Consider the following 15981-nt stretch of genomic DNA (forward strand, 5'->3'; position numbering starts at 1 on the left):
TCAAGAGGATCAAGTGAGAAAAAGGGTATAAAAAATCTTGTAAACTGTGATGGTTTAAATGGTGATTGTATCAATTAATAGAATCACTGATTCACTTTTTTAACAGATATTTATGGAGCACCCACTTTGGGCCAGTCACTGTTTAGGCAGGTAGAGGGAATATGACAATGAATAAAACAAAACTTCCTTATTTCGTGGAGCTTAATTTCTAATGGCAGGGGACAGACAAAAAACAAACATACAACTAAAAATATACAATCGTAGAGCATGATAGGTGCAGTGGAGAAAAATAAAGGAAGAAAAGTAAAAAGAACACATGGGTAAAAGTAAGTCTGCAATTTCAAATAAAAGAACTCATTAAGGAGGGAACATCTGAGCAAAGTCTGAAGTGGGAGAATATTGGTGAAAGAGCATTCCAGACAGAGGGAAGAGCACTGGTTGTATTATGACTACTTACGATTTAATAACATAGTGAAGAGTTGGTGGGAATGCAAATTGGTGCAGCCACTATGGAAAACAGTGTGGAGGGTCCCCAAAAAATTAAAAATAGAGCTACCTTATGACCCAGCAATTGCACTACTGGGCATTTACCCCAAAGAAACAGATGTAGTGAAAAGAAGGGCCATCTGTACCCCTACGTTCATAGCAGCAAACCACAATCGCCAAACTGCGCAAAGCGCCAGACAAATGGATAAAGAAGATGTGGTCCATATACACAATGGGATATTACTCAGCCATCAGAAAGGATGAATACCCAACTTTTGTATCAACATGGATGGGACTAGAGGAGATTATGCTAAGTGAAATAAGTCAAGCAGAGAAATTCAATTATCATAAAAAATGGTTTCACTTATTTGTGGAACATAAGGAATAGCATGGAGGACATTGGGAGAAGAAAGGGGAAAGTGAAGGGGGGCAATTGGAGTGGGAAATGAACCATGAGAGACTATGGACTCTGGGAAACAAACTGAAGGTGTCAGAGGGGAGTGCGATGGGCAAATGGGTCCACCTGGTGATAGGTATTAAGGAGGGCACGGATTGCACGGAGCACTGGGTATTTTACACAAAAATGAATCATGGAACACTACATCAAAAACAAATGATACTGTATAGTGACTACCATAACACAATTTTTTAAAAAAAGGAAAAAAAAAAAGTGAAGAAATCTACAACTTCCCTCACCAAGTTTTCTAGTGGCTATATTCATATAATTCAGAGAAATATTAGGGGAAGCAACAATTAATGTCCAAGATCCTCCAACAAACTCCTGACGGTCTTACAAGCCACTATATCAAGAATGCAGTCATCAAAAGAGAATAACAGGAAACAGAAAAGATTTTTTCAAAAGGTAAATGGTCTTACTTCCTTTCCCTCATGTTGCAGTTTTCTATTAGTATCCGTCACTTGATTCTGTGGAGAAAAGACAATTTAAATTCATAAAAAACAAACATTTAGACAACTGCTATGTAAGATCACATTTAAGTGAAAAGACTAAACTCAGTTACTCAGATAGTTTTGGTTCTCCAACACATCTTGGTTTAATGGCATTCTCTCAGGTCTAAATTATATCAACTTTTCTACTAATGTTTTCTATCGCATGATTTTTGAACAACAAAAAGAAAAATTTAGTGAATGATGTGTTCGGCTTAGAATATTCCAAACTAAGATACAATAGCAACTAAAGATCACACTTTAATTTTGGAAAGAAAGGAGAAAAAAAATGGAAAAAATAACCCAAAGAATCTCACCATCTCCATTATGTGTACGAAGAACAAATTTGTCATAGATACTATTCCTCAACTCACCACTGTATTACTGGAAACCTTGGGTATAAACTGAAGTTTTTAACTCATGCCAAATCTTCCCTATTTATTATCCTAATTTTGGAAAATATTTTATCTTGGGGCACCTGGGTGGCTCAGTTGGTCAAGCATCTGACTTTGGCTCAGGTCATGACCACAGGTTCTGGGATGGAACCCCAACTCAGGCTCCCCCAGCAGGGACCTGCTTCTCCCTCTCCTACCCCCACACCCCTGCTTATTCTCTCTCTCTGTGTCAAATAAATACTAAACTAAATCTTTAAAAATTTTTATTTTAATTTTTTTGGATCATTAATTATTAACAGTTCCTAATATTTCCACTTTCCCATTTTTCTAAATTAATCTCTCCATCAGATACTCAAAACTATGTAAACAAGCCTTAAAATTTATCTAGAGTTTGTAATATAAAGGAACTAGTACAAAGTTTTTTGATATCCACTTTCAGATACTTGACTGATATAAAAAAATTACGTACACAGAACAGTAATTTCCTGAGCAGCTCAGATATTATCAAAACATGAGCAATATTGGGACGCCTGGGTGGCTCAGTTGGTTAAGCAGCTGCCTTCGGCTCAGGTCATGATCCCAGCATCCTGGGATTGAGTCCCACAATGGGCTCCTTGCTCCGCAGGGAGCCTGCTTCTCCCTCTGCCTCTGCCTTCCACTCTGTCTGCCTGTGCTCGCTCTCGCTCTCTCTCTGACAAATAAATAAATAAAATCTTTAAAAAAAAAAAAAAAAAAGCATGAGCAATATTAACTTCTAAAGCTTACTTTAATAGAGGCTTTCTACCCTTCCACCAATAATTGCTATTCCTTACACTTTGAAGGCATTCCCTTAGCCCAGTGTTTCCTATTACATCCCTTAGCACACAAAGAAATGCTGGTTAATAGGTACTCTGCACATGCACACAAAGGTGCACACCTGCACGCACACGCGTGCGCACACACACACACACACATCCCAAATATGTATGGAATAGTCTACTCAACAGGTTAGTTTATTCAGGACGTCTTTTTTTTTTTTTTCTTAAAGATTTTATTTATTTGACAGACAGAGATCACATGTAGGCAGAGAGGCAGGCAGAGAGAGGAGGAAGCAGGCTCTCTGCTGAGCAGAGAGCCCAATGCAGGGCTCAATCCCAGGACTCTGGGATCCTGACCTGAGCCGAAGGCAGAGGTTTTAATCCACTGAGCCACCCAAGCACCCCTATTCAGGACTTCTTGAAGCCTTTAATATTCTACGTGTTCAATACCCAATAAGGGGATATCATGACAATGTTTCCAGACTTTTTTTAACATAATACCCTCTTATTAAGGATCATCTTAAGAAACTAGTTTTTCAAGAACACATGTCTGAAAACTTTGCCCTAAACTACATACTACACCTGGACTACTGTTTTCAAAGCCAATTATCATGTGCACCTCCTTCCACAGATAAAACAAAACCTAACCTTACTTTATAAAGTAACAGAAAGAGAAGAAACCCTCAAATTCCCTCTTTACTATTTATTTAATAGCACAATATGTGAAACACATGGTATTAGACAGCTAACTCAGTATAAAGGAAGAGTGTGACATAGCTCAAATGCTGACCTAAGACAACATCAACAGAAGCACTGTCTAAAGCAGAGGTCAGGAAACTTTTTGCAAAGGGCTAAGTAGATAACCTCTTTTGTGACCATTCCACTCTGCCACTGTAGCAAAAATGCAGCTAGAAACAAACTACAGATGAATGGGCATTGCTGCATTCCAATAAAACTTCACTGATAAAAAAACACGAGACAAGCTGAATTTGGCCTGCAAAATATAGGTTGATGATCCTTGGTCTAGAATAAGTGCAATGGTAAGGCTATTAGACCACAGTGTGAGAGTTGCATTCAGATGTCATGTTTCAGGAAGACTACTGACAAACTGAAACACAATTAGATGGGAGTATGTTTGGAGAAGGACCCAAAGCCACACAAATGGAAAATAAAGGATATCTTAGCCCAAAGAAGGAGGAAATATTCATTTGGAGACACTACACTTACTATACCTAGACACTATACACTGTACACCATACCTAAGTAACAGCTCTCCATCAAATATCTAAGCACTATTAGAAGAAAGATGCTGTCTAAAAATAGTGCCTATTACTTAAACTAATAAATGGATGTTACTAGAACACGGGATTAATATCAGCTTACTATAAGAAAAAGCTTTTAAGTAATGTGAATAAAAATGGGGTGGCATGCCTTGAAATAATGTACTGCTATCTCCCCTTTCAGAGTATTTATTCAAGAATAATTAGTTGTTTAGGGGCGCCTGGGTGGCGCTGGGTTAAGCACCTGCCTTCAGCTTACGTCATGATCCCAGAGTCCTGGGATAGAGCCCAGCATCCAGCTCTCTGCTCAGCAGGGATCCTGCTTACCACTCTCTCTACCTGCCTCTCTTCCTACTTGTGATCTCTGTCTGTCAAACAAATTTTAAAAATCTTAAAAAAGAAAAAAGAAGAAGAATCAGTTGTTTAATACTAAACTAGAGAGCTCATAAAATTCAACCTTGCATAAATACTACTAAATTCAAAATCAGTGTCTACTTTATTTACCTTACAAAAGACACCACATCTAATATTTTTTTTCCCTCAAACTCATTGTGAGAACATTTTACATTGCAACCAGTCCAAATGTATATGGCACGCGTGCATGTGTATACACACACATACACACACACACACCCGAAACAAACTTCTCAAGAAAGTGTTCATCCTCACTACATGTAATACACTTTATTGCTTTCCATTCTGTTCTGTTCTATCTCTTTCAATTTTTATTAAAAATACTATCACCCAGGGGCGCCTGGGTGGCTCAGTGGGTTGAGGCTCAGGTCATGATCTCGAGGTCCTGAGATTGAGTCCCGCATCGGGCTCTCTGCTCAGCGGGGAGCCTGCTTCCCTCTCTCTCTCTCTGCCTGCCTCTCCATCTACTTGTGATTTCTCTCTGTCAAATAAATAAATAAAATCTTTAAAAAAAAAAAAAAATACTATCACCCACCAATTTGACCTTGTGCAAACAATGGTTCTAAAACACTCCATAGGAGCCTAACAAATGCCTCTAATAAGAAGATAATTACCACTTCATTAGTATTTTAACATAAAAATGAAAAGAAAGTATATTGCCTATCTAGCTTGCTACTTCTCTTGATGCAGAAAATATAAATATGGACAGAGATAATATACATACTATGAATCAAAAGAAATAGCAGGCATCCTAGAGAGTGTAGTTTCTTTTCCTTGTTATGTTAAAATAGTACTGACAGTAGTTAATGTTCAACCTTTTGCATTTTCTAAACTCTTTAATACAGCTCAAGAATCCCTAATTTTCATAGCTTCCTAACCCAGGCTGAATTCCCCCCTCCCAGCCCCCGACCCCCACTCTAGGGTGTGCTGCTAGACTTGATTCCCTCACGTTTCAGAGGAGATGAGCGGGAGCCTGCAGCAAACACCCAGAACCGGTAGTCTCCCTGTCATGCTTTCTCTCAGGGGCAACCTGAGTAATTTGAAGGAATCTGCAACTTGAAACAGATTGGAGGAACGAAGAGCAGACGAGCACCAACCAGCAAGGGATACCAGCAACTGGTGAGCATTATATGGGCACTTTTCAGTGACAGTACGCCAAGAAGGAACTCTACCACGTGACTACTTCGGTAACCAGAGACAGGACTTTGGGTCGCCTGTCAGGGACAGGGGGCCCAGGGAGCAGAGGGAGAAGTCTGGAATACACACGTCCAAGTAACACAGAAAAGAACAGCTTGAGGGGAGAATGGAAAGCTGGGATGGCTGCGTGAGGACAAACAGCATACACGGCTCCTGGAAGGAGCCCCCTACCTTGGCTTTCAAACATTTCAGATGCTTTTGTCCATCTGAAGCCTCAATTGTCCATTTCAGCACCCCCCAAATTCAGCACTTTTTATTTAAAATATAATCAAATTGTTCATACTTTTTAACAGCTTTATACATTAAGAAAACATTTCTAATACTTTCTCATGTAAGATATCCTTCTAAAATAAACCATAGTTTATTATTCTTTTCAATGAATGTATCATGATCTATTTTACTCATCTTCTACTAAATGACTTTAGGGACATTTTAAAGTTTTACCCATTAGAGGGCAGAGGGAGGAAAAAATGAATAAAATAAAATAAAATAAAATAAAATAAAATAAAATAAAAGCTTTATACATTAAAAAAATCATATGAATACCCTTACACATGCATCTATAGTCTCAGAATAAGTCTTAGGGCACTGTGGGTGGCTTAGCCAGCCACCATTAAGTTTCAGCTTGGGTCATGATCTCAGTGTTGAGAAATCAAGCCCCACACTGGGCTCTGTGCTCAGTGCAGAGTCTGCTTCAGATTCTCTCTCTCCTCCACTGTTTGCCCCTCCCCAACCCTTGCGGGCATAAAACAAAATAAATAAAATCTTAAAAAAAAAAAAAAAAAGAGTAAGTCTTCAAAACAATGTGTAGTTTTAAGTATTCCTAAATAAAATTGCTCTCTTCAAAGGTTGTAACAATCTACACTCCAACCAGGCATACTCTGGTTGACTAGTATCATATCTCTAATCTTAAATATCATTTTTCTCATCTCTATCATTTTATTAGGCAGCATTTTACTGCGCTTCTATTCCTTTAATTTTATAAATTGTAGAGTTCCCTTGTATTTCTTCTTACATACACTGTATATTAATATATATTTGTTTCTTATTAGAATGTTCATATTTTTCCTTTTAATTTATACATATTTTTTTCTATGTTACAGATATTAGTCATTTCGGCAAATGTATCTTTAAATAGTTTTTATTTATTATTTATATTTAATCTTTACCTTATATGTAGAAAAGATTCTTTCATTTTAATGTCATATCTACCAACTTTTTTCTTTCTGGCTTTAGGAATTTTGTTTAGAAATGTATTCCTCACTCCCAAAATCATACAAACATTCATCTGCACTTCCTATCAGTTCCTGGATGGTTTTGCATTTTACACTTATCTGTTTCATTCATCTGAGATTACTGTTGGTATACTGAATGAAAAGCAGGTTAAATTTAATTTCAACTAAAGTAGTTAAGCCTTAAACACAGTAATAACAAATCAGAAGAATCATTACTTTGGGAGGAAAGGGTAAAGGGAGCAAGTAAGGATACAAAAGAGAGATTTAATTGTGCTGGCAATAATATACTTCTTAAGAATGTTGGACAGTTGTTGTACAGCTCCATAGACTCTTATGTGGAACCTTGGGACCCACTGTGCTTAGACTTCAGAAATCTGGAGATTTTGTAAAGATGATATGGTACATACGGTATATTACATAACACCCCTACCCAATGGACAATAGGACAGGATCCCGCAATCAAACACATTAATATTTGTGCAGCAAAAGATAAAATTTTACATTAAGTAAAACATATTAAAAAGCTTGATAGCTTCATGCAGGTTAGGTTTTACAGTCAAATTAGCTCTTTTTTAAGAGTTTATTTATTTATAAATCTTTTTTTTTTTTTTTAAAGATTTTACTTATTTATTTGACAGAGAGAGATCACAAGTAGGCAGAGAGGCAGGCAGAGAAAGAAAAGGAAGCAGGCTCCCGGCTGAGCAGAGAGCCTGATGCAGGACTCGATCCCAGGACCCTGAAATCATGACCTGAGCTGAAGGCAGGGCCTAACCTACTGAGCCACTAAATCTTTTTTTCAAGCTTTTATTTATTTAATAGGGAGAGAGAGAGAGACAGTAAGAGAGGGAACACAAGCAAGAGGAGTGGGAGAGGGAGAAGCAGGCTTCCCACTGGGCAGGGAGCCTGATGCAGGGCTTGATACCAGGACCTTGTGATCATGACCTGAGCCGAAGGCAGAGGCTTAACGACTGAGCCACCCAGATGCCCCAAGAGTTTATTTACTTAATTTAGAGACTGGGAAGGGGGAGAGGGAGAGGGAGAGAGAATCCCAAGCAGACTCTGCTCGGAGCACAGAGCCCAACACAAAGCTCAATCTCACAACTCCAAGATGATGACCTGAGCTGAAATCGAGAGTCAGACCAACTAAGCCACCTCAAATTTGCTTTTAAATCACTGTAGCTTTAACTAACCCACTTTCCCTCTCCATAAAATCAGTTCTTTACTTTTCTTACCAATGTATTCTATTTTTATGAATTTTATACTCACTATCAAGTTCACCCCATGCCCCAGGAAAATTCCTTTGGGATTTTAATCCGAATTCCAATAGGAGAAGGAGGAGGAAGAGGAGAAGAAGAAAAAGAAAGAAGGAGAGAGAGTGGGAGAAAGAAAGAAAGAAAGAAAGAGAAAGAGAAAAAAGCAAAAAGGGGGGGAGGGAAAGGAGTAGGGAAGGTAAAACACGGGACGGAAGGAGGGAGGGAGAAAGGGAGGAAGGAAAGAACGAGGGAAGGAAGGAAGGAAGGAATTAGAGCCATAAGGACCAGAAAGAAAGAAAAAAGTTGTTATTACTTATAGAGCATAAGAGTGTTTACATAGAAAACTCAAAAGAAGTCCACACAAAACTTATTAGAAATAACAGAAGAGTTTAGTGAAGCTATCAAATTTAAGATCAATAAGAAAAGTCAATTATCTAAGATAAGGGAACGGACCAATATGGCTGGTCTCCTTCCTGAATTCGAATCTGTCATATCAAGAAAGAATTTCCATGCTTTGGTAGAAGATATCCCCCAACTACCACTCATTTGTTTTCCTGTGGCCTTGGTTGCTCTGCTGCAAAGACTTCTACAACCATGTCATGCCCTACAACCCTGTCATCCTACAATGATGCTTTTATCTGGCAAGGAAGTACATGGATGACATGAAGAATCAACTGGGTTTCTATTTGAAATGAACAGTTACTGATTCTGTTGCTGGTTCTAATCCACATGCAGTCATCCAAAATAAAATTTAACTTAGAAGAGTATTCTTTTTAGCTAAAATAATCCCAATTATCTATGTTTTAGTACAAATTCCTTCCTTAGTTTCTTTACTACAAACATACAACTCCCTACTCCTTTAATGCTAATCAAAACCCCAGCACAGAACAGAGAAACAAGTCCCTCTTGGAGCCTTCTTACTTTGAGTTTCTGAGCTTCCCCTCTCACTTTCAGCAGTTCAGTTATCGAGTCCACAAAGCCTTGGTAATGAAAGTTGCACATTTTCTCAATTTCCCGGTCATGATTGCGGATGCGAGTTTCAAGCTTCTCCATGAATCGTCCATGTTCCTCACCATCATAGACAGACCTTTAAAAAAAAAAAAAAATCGCATGAAGATTACGCCAGATTTACTTTTAAGAAAGAGAAACAGAATTACAAACCCAGAAGTGAATTTATTTGGAGATTTCATATTGAAGGTACGTTAAGCACAGAATAATCCAATTATATTAACATTGATTCAATTCTAGATGAGTATTTTTTTTTTTAGGAAAACAGAAATTTTGCTTCCTATCCATTCAAAAATACTTAAATATTTGACAGTACTCATCACAGAATTATTGTCATAAAATGAAAAGACTAAATTACAACTCCTTTGCAACTTTCTTTCTGAAACTTCCCTAGAAAAACTCACTTTTGTATAAAGCCACTACCCAATCACTCCATAACTATACCCAAGAAGCTGATGCTGCTGGAGAAAAACACAGCTGGGCTGGGTTGACTCTGTTTAGCTACATAAGCACAAATCTACATTGGGCATTCAATAAATATTGCTAGATAATACTATTAAAACTATCCCCCCCCTACCACCACCACAACAAAATCACTTTGTAACCTCAATAACTATGTGTGAGAACCTTACTTTGTCCTTTCCTCAACTGTCCATCCCCTCTCTCACTCTCACTCTCAGCTGCTGATGTGACGACACATTTCAAACAGAAAGATATTTCTTCTCCCACTAAAATCAACCAACCTTCTTACCTCGGTAACTCCTGTAACAATGGAAAAAGCGTTTCAAGCTCTTATCTGTCAATCTTTCTTGTTGTCTCATGAACTTTATGCCTTCAGTTATTCCCTTTTATCCATCCTCTACAGCATACATTCCCCCAGTCTGCTAAGTCATTCTCATGGGCATATAAACAGGACTTAAAGAAACTGTCCTTACCTACACATTTCCTTCCAGCTAACAATCCTATTTCTCTGCTCCCCTTCCAGCAAACCTTTCTGTGGCTTCCTCACCTCCCAATAGTTAACATTCATCGTGTTCCACCTAATAGCAGCATTTGCTGTAATATGATACACCTTCCTTCTTGAAACAATCTTTTCTCTAGAATTCAGTGATACCAAAATAGTGTGGTTTTTATCCTTTCACAGACAAGCCTTCTCAGTCTCCTTTCTGGGCTCCTCCTCCTCTAGTCCCTTTCTAAATATTCCTAAAACAACATATCTTTTCTAACTATGCTCTCTTACCAAGCAACGTCACCTGATGCCATGGCTTTAAAATACCATGTATATAATAATGACTTCCTAATTTACACTTTTTTTTTTTTTAAGATTTTATTTATTTATTTGACAGAGAGAGATCACAGTAGGAGAGAGGAAGGGAAGAGATCACAGAAAGAGAGGAAGGGAAGCAGGCCCCCTGCTGAGCAGAGAGCCCGATGTGGGACTCGATCCCAGGACCCTGAGATCATGACCTGAGCTGAAGGCAGCGGCTTAACCCACTGAGCCACCCAGGCGCCCCTAATTTACACCTTTAAATCAGAGCACTTTGATGAGCACTAGACTCTCAAATATCCAGCTACTATTTAACAATTACAACTGGATTTTTAAAAGCTATCTCAAATTTAAAAATCATCTATCACCAAAATATCTCCACTCCCAAACCTGTTCTTCCCCAAATCTCTCTACCACTCACCAACCTCATCACAACTAAGGGCACTCTCCAGTTTGCCAAGTCAAAATCCAAATGCAAGAATTACTCCTAATCCACCACTTTTCCATCACATACCCCATTCAAACAATTAATAAATCCTAAAACTCAATCACCAAAACATATCTTAATAGTGGACTGCATCTCACCATTTCTACTAAAAACCTAGTCCAAATCTGTATCATTGGCACAAGGTAATAGTTTCCCGAAAGTTTCCACCTCCCCATCTCCCCAGCTCCATGCAGACGCCCTCCACACACCAGTTAAAATGATCTATAAAGATCATTTTATAGGTAACAATTCAGATGTTATCCCTCTGCTTAAATCTTTCTAATGGTTTCTCTTCACCAAAAGAATAAAAATCTCATACCATTACCATAGCTTATAAGATCCTATACAATCTAGCCTCTGGTATCTCCCCAACCTCATTTATCTCTAGTTCCCACCCACCCTCTGTCCTCTAATGTTCTAGCTACAATTACTTTTTTTTTCAAGTCTCTTCTTCCCTCAAGAATTTTATTTTTGCAGTTCTTATGCTAGTAATATTCATCCTCTGTATCTTCAAACAACTTTCTCATTCTCATCATCCAGGTTTGTTGCCTATCTCTCCCCGCAACCCATCCCAATTAGATTATAAGCTCCAGGGCAAGAATTCTGTCTGCCATATTCTCCACGGTACCTCTACAACAGTGCCAGACAGGTGGTAGGCAATAAGTAAACATTTGTTGACTAAATGAGTGACTAATATTATCTCTAAAACCTCTGTGACATCTGACATTTGTTTAACAAATACACATTTTTCATTACCAACACCTTGGGGTGCTAGAATCATTTGCAGGTACTAGAGATCATGACCCTGATCTTGTATAGTCTCCTCAGCAGATCAGTTCCATTGCCCAAAACTCAGCAGTAACTACAGATAATACATATACAAATTTGGCTTCCAGTAAAAATTCTGATCACTTACTTCAGAAAACCCACAGCAATCTAGATTCATTCTCCTTCTTTTGAAATAATAAGATCTCCAAATACATTATAAACAATACCCACTTTGACAATTAAGACACACTATAGAATAACCAACTGCCTAAAGGAGCTATCTGAAATACAGACGGAGGGAAGAATCTAGCACTGGCATTTCAACTAACCTCAAATAAGCATAAACTTCCCCTTCCAAAGAAAAGGAAAAGCTTTCCCTGTGAAGATACTAATATTCTTTGCCACTTTTAGAAAAGCAATAACCAATGAAAATGTACCAATCTAAATGACATGAGCAGATAGTATTCAATATTAGACAACTCTCAGGTTCCAAATTCAGTTATATCTTGACCATACTTCTAAGTAGCATACCTACTTACTTCTACTATATAGAACTTCTCTTCATTTCTCCTTTCCAAAGACCTATATTAATATCACAAAAGATAACACAAATAGAAGGAAATCTCCAAATTAAGAAATTTGTAACATGTTAATAATACCTCCCTAGCAATCTAGTTCCTTGAACTTCCTATTTTAAAAAAATATAAATCAAAGAAAGCAAAGGTGGATTTTAGTTGCCTAACTACATAGCTTTGGTTTTAGCAATGTAACTAACCAGCTACAAATCTTTAAGCAACTCAGTTAATCTCTCTGACCCTCAGCTTTCCCATTTAGAAAATAGGAAACAATCAGTTACAAACTCTCTTAAGTATCAACCCACATCTAAGTGTCTACAATTAACTTCCACTTTCAACTTAAGTCAATAAACTGTAAAATCATACAGATCATACAGAGAGGTGTTAACAGGTAGTAGTTCAAAACATCTTAGTGAATTCTCTCCATCCTTATCACTAGCCCTTAACTATTTCTCCTATCTTGGGGCCTTTAAGATTCTACTATTCTCTTTAATTATAATAATGTTGAATAACATCAAAGGGTTTTAGCAAATCCTTTGAGGATCTTGAGTGTTTAAGAAGTTAGAATAAATGTAAAACCCACATATTTAAAACAAGGGTGTTGGGAATATATGTAACAAACTTGTGTTTCAGGGTTACATATCAAGAAATCCACAATTTCCAGATTTAATGTATATATAGGGAGAAGTACATATATGTACTTGTAAGGGAAACTGATCCATAGTTTTCATCTGGTTATCAAAGAAGTTTAAAAAATCACTGATTTAAAAGTTGTTTTTTTTTTTCAAATTGCCCAGCATAGGTAAGGCAGTATAGATCCCTACTTAACAGCCCAATTTCTACCAGCATTTCAAGTGTATCTCACACTTAGTGCTTACCAACATATCTATTAGAGAACATTAAAAATAACATTCTTTATTTTAAATTCTAGAAAGGTTATACACCTACAGAAGCTAACCTAAGATTCCTTTGTCAACTTTGCACTTGAACAAAAACTAGCTTCCCCACCCCCCAAACCTGGAATAAACGACTTAAACTAGAGAAAGACTGCCATCTAGTGATGACCCATTTCTAACATCCCTTGAAACTCCAACTTGATGTGGCCAAGAGGAACTGCTTAAAGATCTAAAACTTATATTCTGTAATATCTCCTGACCAAAAACTTATAAGTAGTTATTAAATGATACTTTATATAAAGCACCCTAATATTTAATCTTCCATATGTGATACAAGGCAGGATTTTTTTTTTTTTTTTGAGAGAGAGAGTGCACACACCAGTAGGGGAGTGGGGACAGAGGGAGAGGGACAAGTAGACTCCATGCTGGAACCTGATATAGGGCTGGATCCCACAAACCTGAGATCATAACCTGAACTAATATCAAGAGTCAGACACTGAACTGACTAAGCCACCCAGGCACCCCTCTAACATAGAGCAGGATTTAGAGAAAAACTCTGTTTTCAACATATCTTTGCCACAGGTAAATAAGACTGTCTATGAAATAAACAAACTGTACCACTGGTTTCATTATTTGTCATAATCCAAAGAATATTCTAGTACCTGGTAAAAGGTAAACAAGAAGAAATGCTTGAGAATGAACAAGTTTTTATAGCCTAAATTTTGAGTCAATCACATAAATGCTTCCTTGTAGAGTCTAATTTCACACACACACAAAACAAAAAACAACCAAACAAAAACATGCGTGCTCACACACACACACAGAGGTTTCTACAAAAAGCAACATATTTTACTCTAGTGGCTCTCTGATGCATACTTTCACACATCCCACCTAGATTTCATGGGCATTTTAAAAGAGAGATTTCAACTTCTAAAATGGTACTTCAGGAATTCTATTCAGCAACTATTCATCATTCCCCAGTAATGAATCATTACAGGACTATATCATTTGCTACAGCCTACATCAGCTCAAATCTGTTTTATCCAAAGAGAAAAATAATATTATGAGCATATGTTATCTCATTTAAATCCTATGAACCTTATAAATTAGACAATATTCCCATTTTATAAACGAGGAACCTGAAACCCAAGAAGATGAAGCAACTTGACAAATTCATACAGCTAGAAAGTATCCTCTGTGGTACATCGGTCAATCTCCTTTTCTAGCAAAGAAAGCAAAAAACGGCCCATGAACCCCTCAGATGTTAGAGCTGGAAGAGGTCTTGGAGATGGAAAACAAAGCTCTTGTTGTAAAATGGAGGAAACTGAGGCCAAGGAAAGTTAAAATGCCATAGTCAAAATTAGTCAAAATTACATTGCTTGTTACTAATACATCTGGACCTGACTCCCAAAGAAAACACAATTAGGAAAAGCTAGTATCAGACACGAAGCTTAAGTGGTTAAAAAAAAAAAAAAAAAAAAAAAAAGACACAAACACACACACACATACTTCTACTTCAGGATGAGTCAGTTGCCCATGGTTATTCCACCCCCCATGCCAGTGACCAGCTAATAGGTGACGCAACCTTTACCAGTGCAAAGTAAGGAGAAGCCTTGAAGTGAAGATCCAAGAAGGGGTTTTCTTTCCTGAAGGACGAAGGAAAAGAAACTGTTTTCCTACTTCACACTTTCCTATACAATGCTTGGGGAGGCAGCAACCATTCCAAGGTGAGAGGAGATACTGCCCACAATCTGAGGGTGACAAGGGGGAAAGATGGAAAACTCGTGGGTCCCTGATGATGAACCAATGCTGAAGCAGTCCCACAGTATGTGAGTTAATAAATTTCCTATTTTGAGGGAAATTTCCAATTTTTAGGAAGTTTCCTATTTCCACTTTCCCTCAATATTCTGCTACTTGGAAAGGAAAGTATCCTAAAAGCACAGTGCTGTTCAGTCTTCAAAGGCAGCAGACAAATCAGAGAAAAGCCAACAGCAAATCAAAGTCTACACAGTGCTAAGGAATCCTGTTCCCAGGACTGCTAGACTGCTAGACTGCTCCTCCCCATTTTCCTTCAAGAGTTAACTCCCATTCATTCTTCAAATCTCAGTTTGCACTTTACTTTTTCTAGGAAAACTACACTAGCTACATAGACTCTGTTGTGTTCCTCTTTTGCTTTTAACACCATCACAGAATTCACAAAGAAACTATTCTGTTGTTGCTGTTGTTGTTGTTTTCTAGATTATTTATTTGTCATAATAAGAGAGAGAGAGCACAAGCAGGTAGGTAAGTGGCAGGCAGAAGGAGAAGCAGACTGCCCACTGACCAAAGGAGCCCAATTTGGGACTCGATCCCAGGACCCTGGGATCATGACCTGAGCCAAAGGCAGACGCTCAACCGACTGACCCACCCAGGCATCCCAAGAAACTGTATTTTGATTGCCCACTCACTTGTTAATTTCTCCTCACTAGAACATTAATATCCTTATGGGCAGAGACTGTGTCTTGCCCATTTTATCTCCAGCTCCTAGCACAGAGCCTGGCACAGAGGAGATCCTTCATGTATGATGAAGATGGGTAAAGAGAAGGAAAGGTAGATGTGGGTTTCTGATTATCTCAAAGACAGATGCAAAGCATCAAAGCTTATCACCTCCAACAATGTTTAGCTGTTGAGATGTTTTTAGAACCAAGGAGAACTTCATGATACAAAGACTGAACATTTTTTTTCTTTTTGTTTTTGATTAATCCAAGAAAAAAAATCCAGAGTTTATTCTGGTCTTTTCTTTCTCATATATATTTTTCTTAACTTCTGTCATGGCTTTAGTCCTGAAACATTTTCTTCTCATTAAGTTCCATAAAAGCATCATTAGTATTTCTGTTTATTCCAAAAGTTAAAAATAAAGTGGAAAAACAGATTTGAGCATGATGTTGAAAGAGAAACTGCAGAAGGTCAAGCGGAGTTTAAGATCCCTTCGTCTTCTT

General features: G+C 37.8%; 1 protein-coding gene across 3 annotated transcripts in view; it reads right to left on the minus strand.

The window, feature by feature from the left end:
• The window catches only part of EXOC6B (exocyst complex component 6B), a 620807-nt gene that overhangs the window by 527552 nt on the left and 77274 nt on the right, over positions 1-15981 (minus strand). For all 3 annotated transcript variants that reach the window (XM_059188040.1, XM_059188039.1, XM_059188041.1), the window contains exons 2-3: positions 8924-9089; positions 1363-1410 (exon numbers count right to left, since the gene is read on the minus strand). In XM_059188040.1, the coding sequence (XP_059044023.1) occupies positions 1363-1410; positions 8924-9089 (214 nt within the window). The remainder of the gene's footprint in view (positions 1-1362; positions 1411-8923; positions 9090-15981) is intronic.

Source organism: Mustela lutreola, chromosome 9 (genome assembly GCF_030435805.1).
Source record: "Mustela lutreola isolate mMusLut2 chromosome 9, mMusLut2.pri, whole genome shotgun sequence".
Lineage (NCBI taxonomy): Eukaryota > Metazoa > Chordata > Mammalia > Carnivora > Mustelidae > Mustela > Mustela lutreola.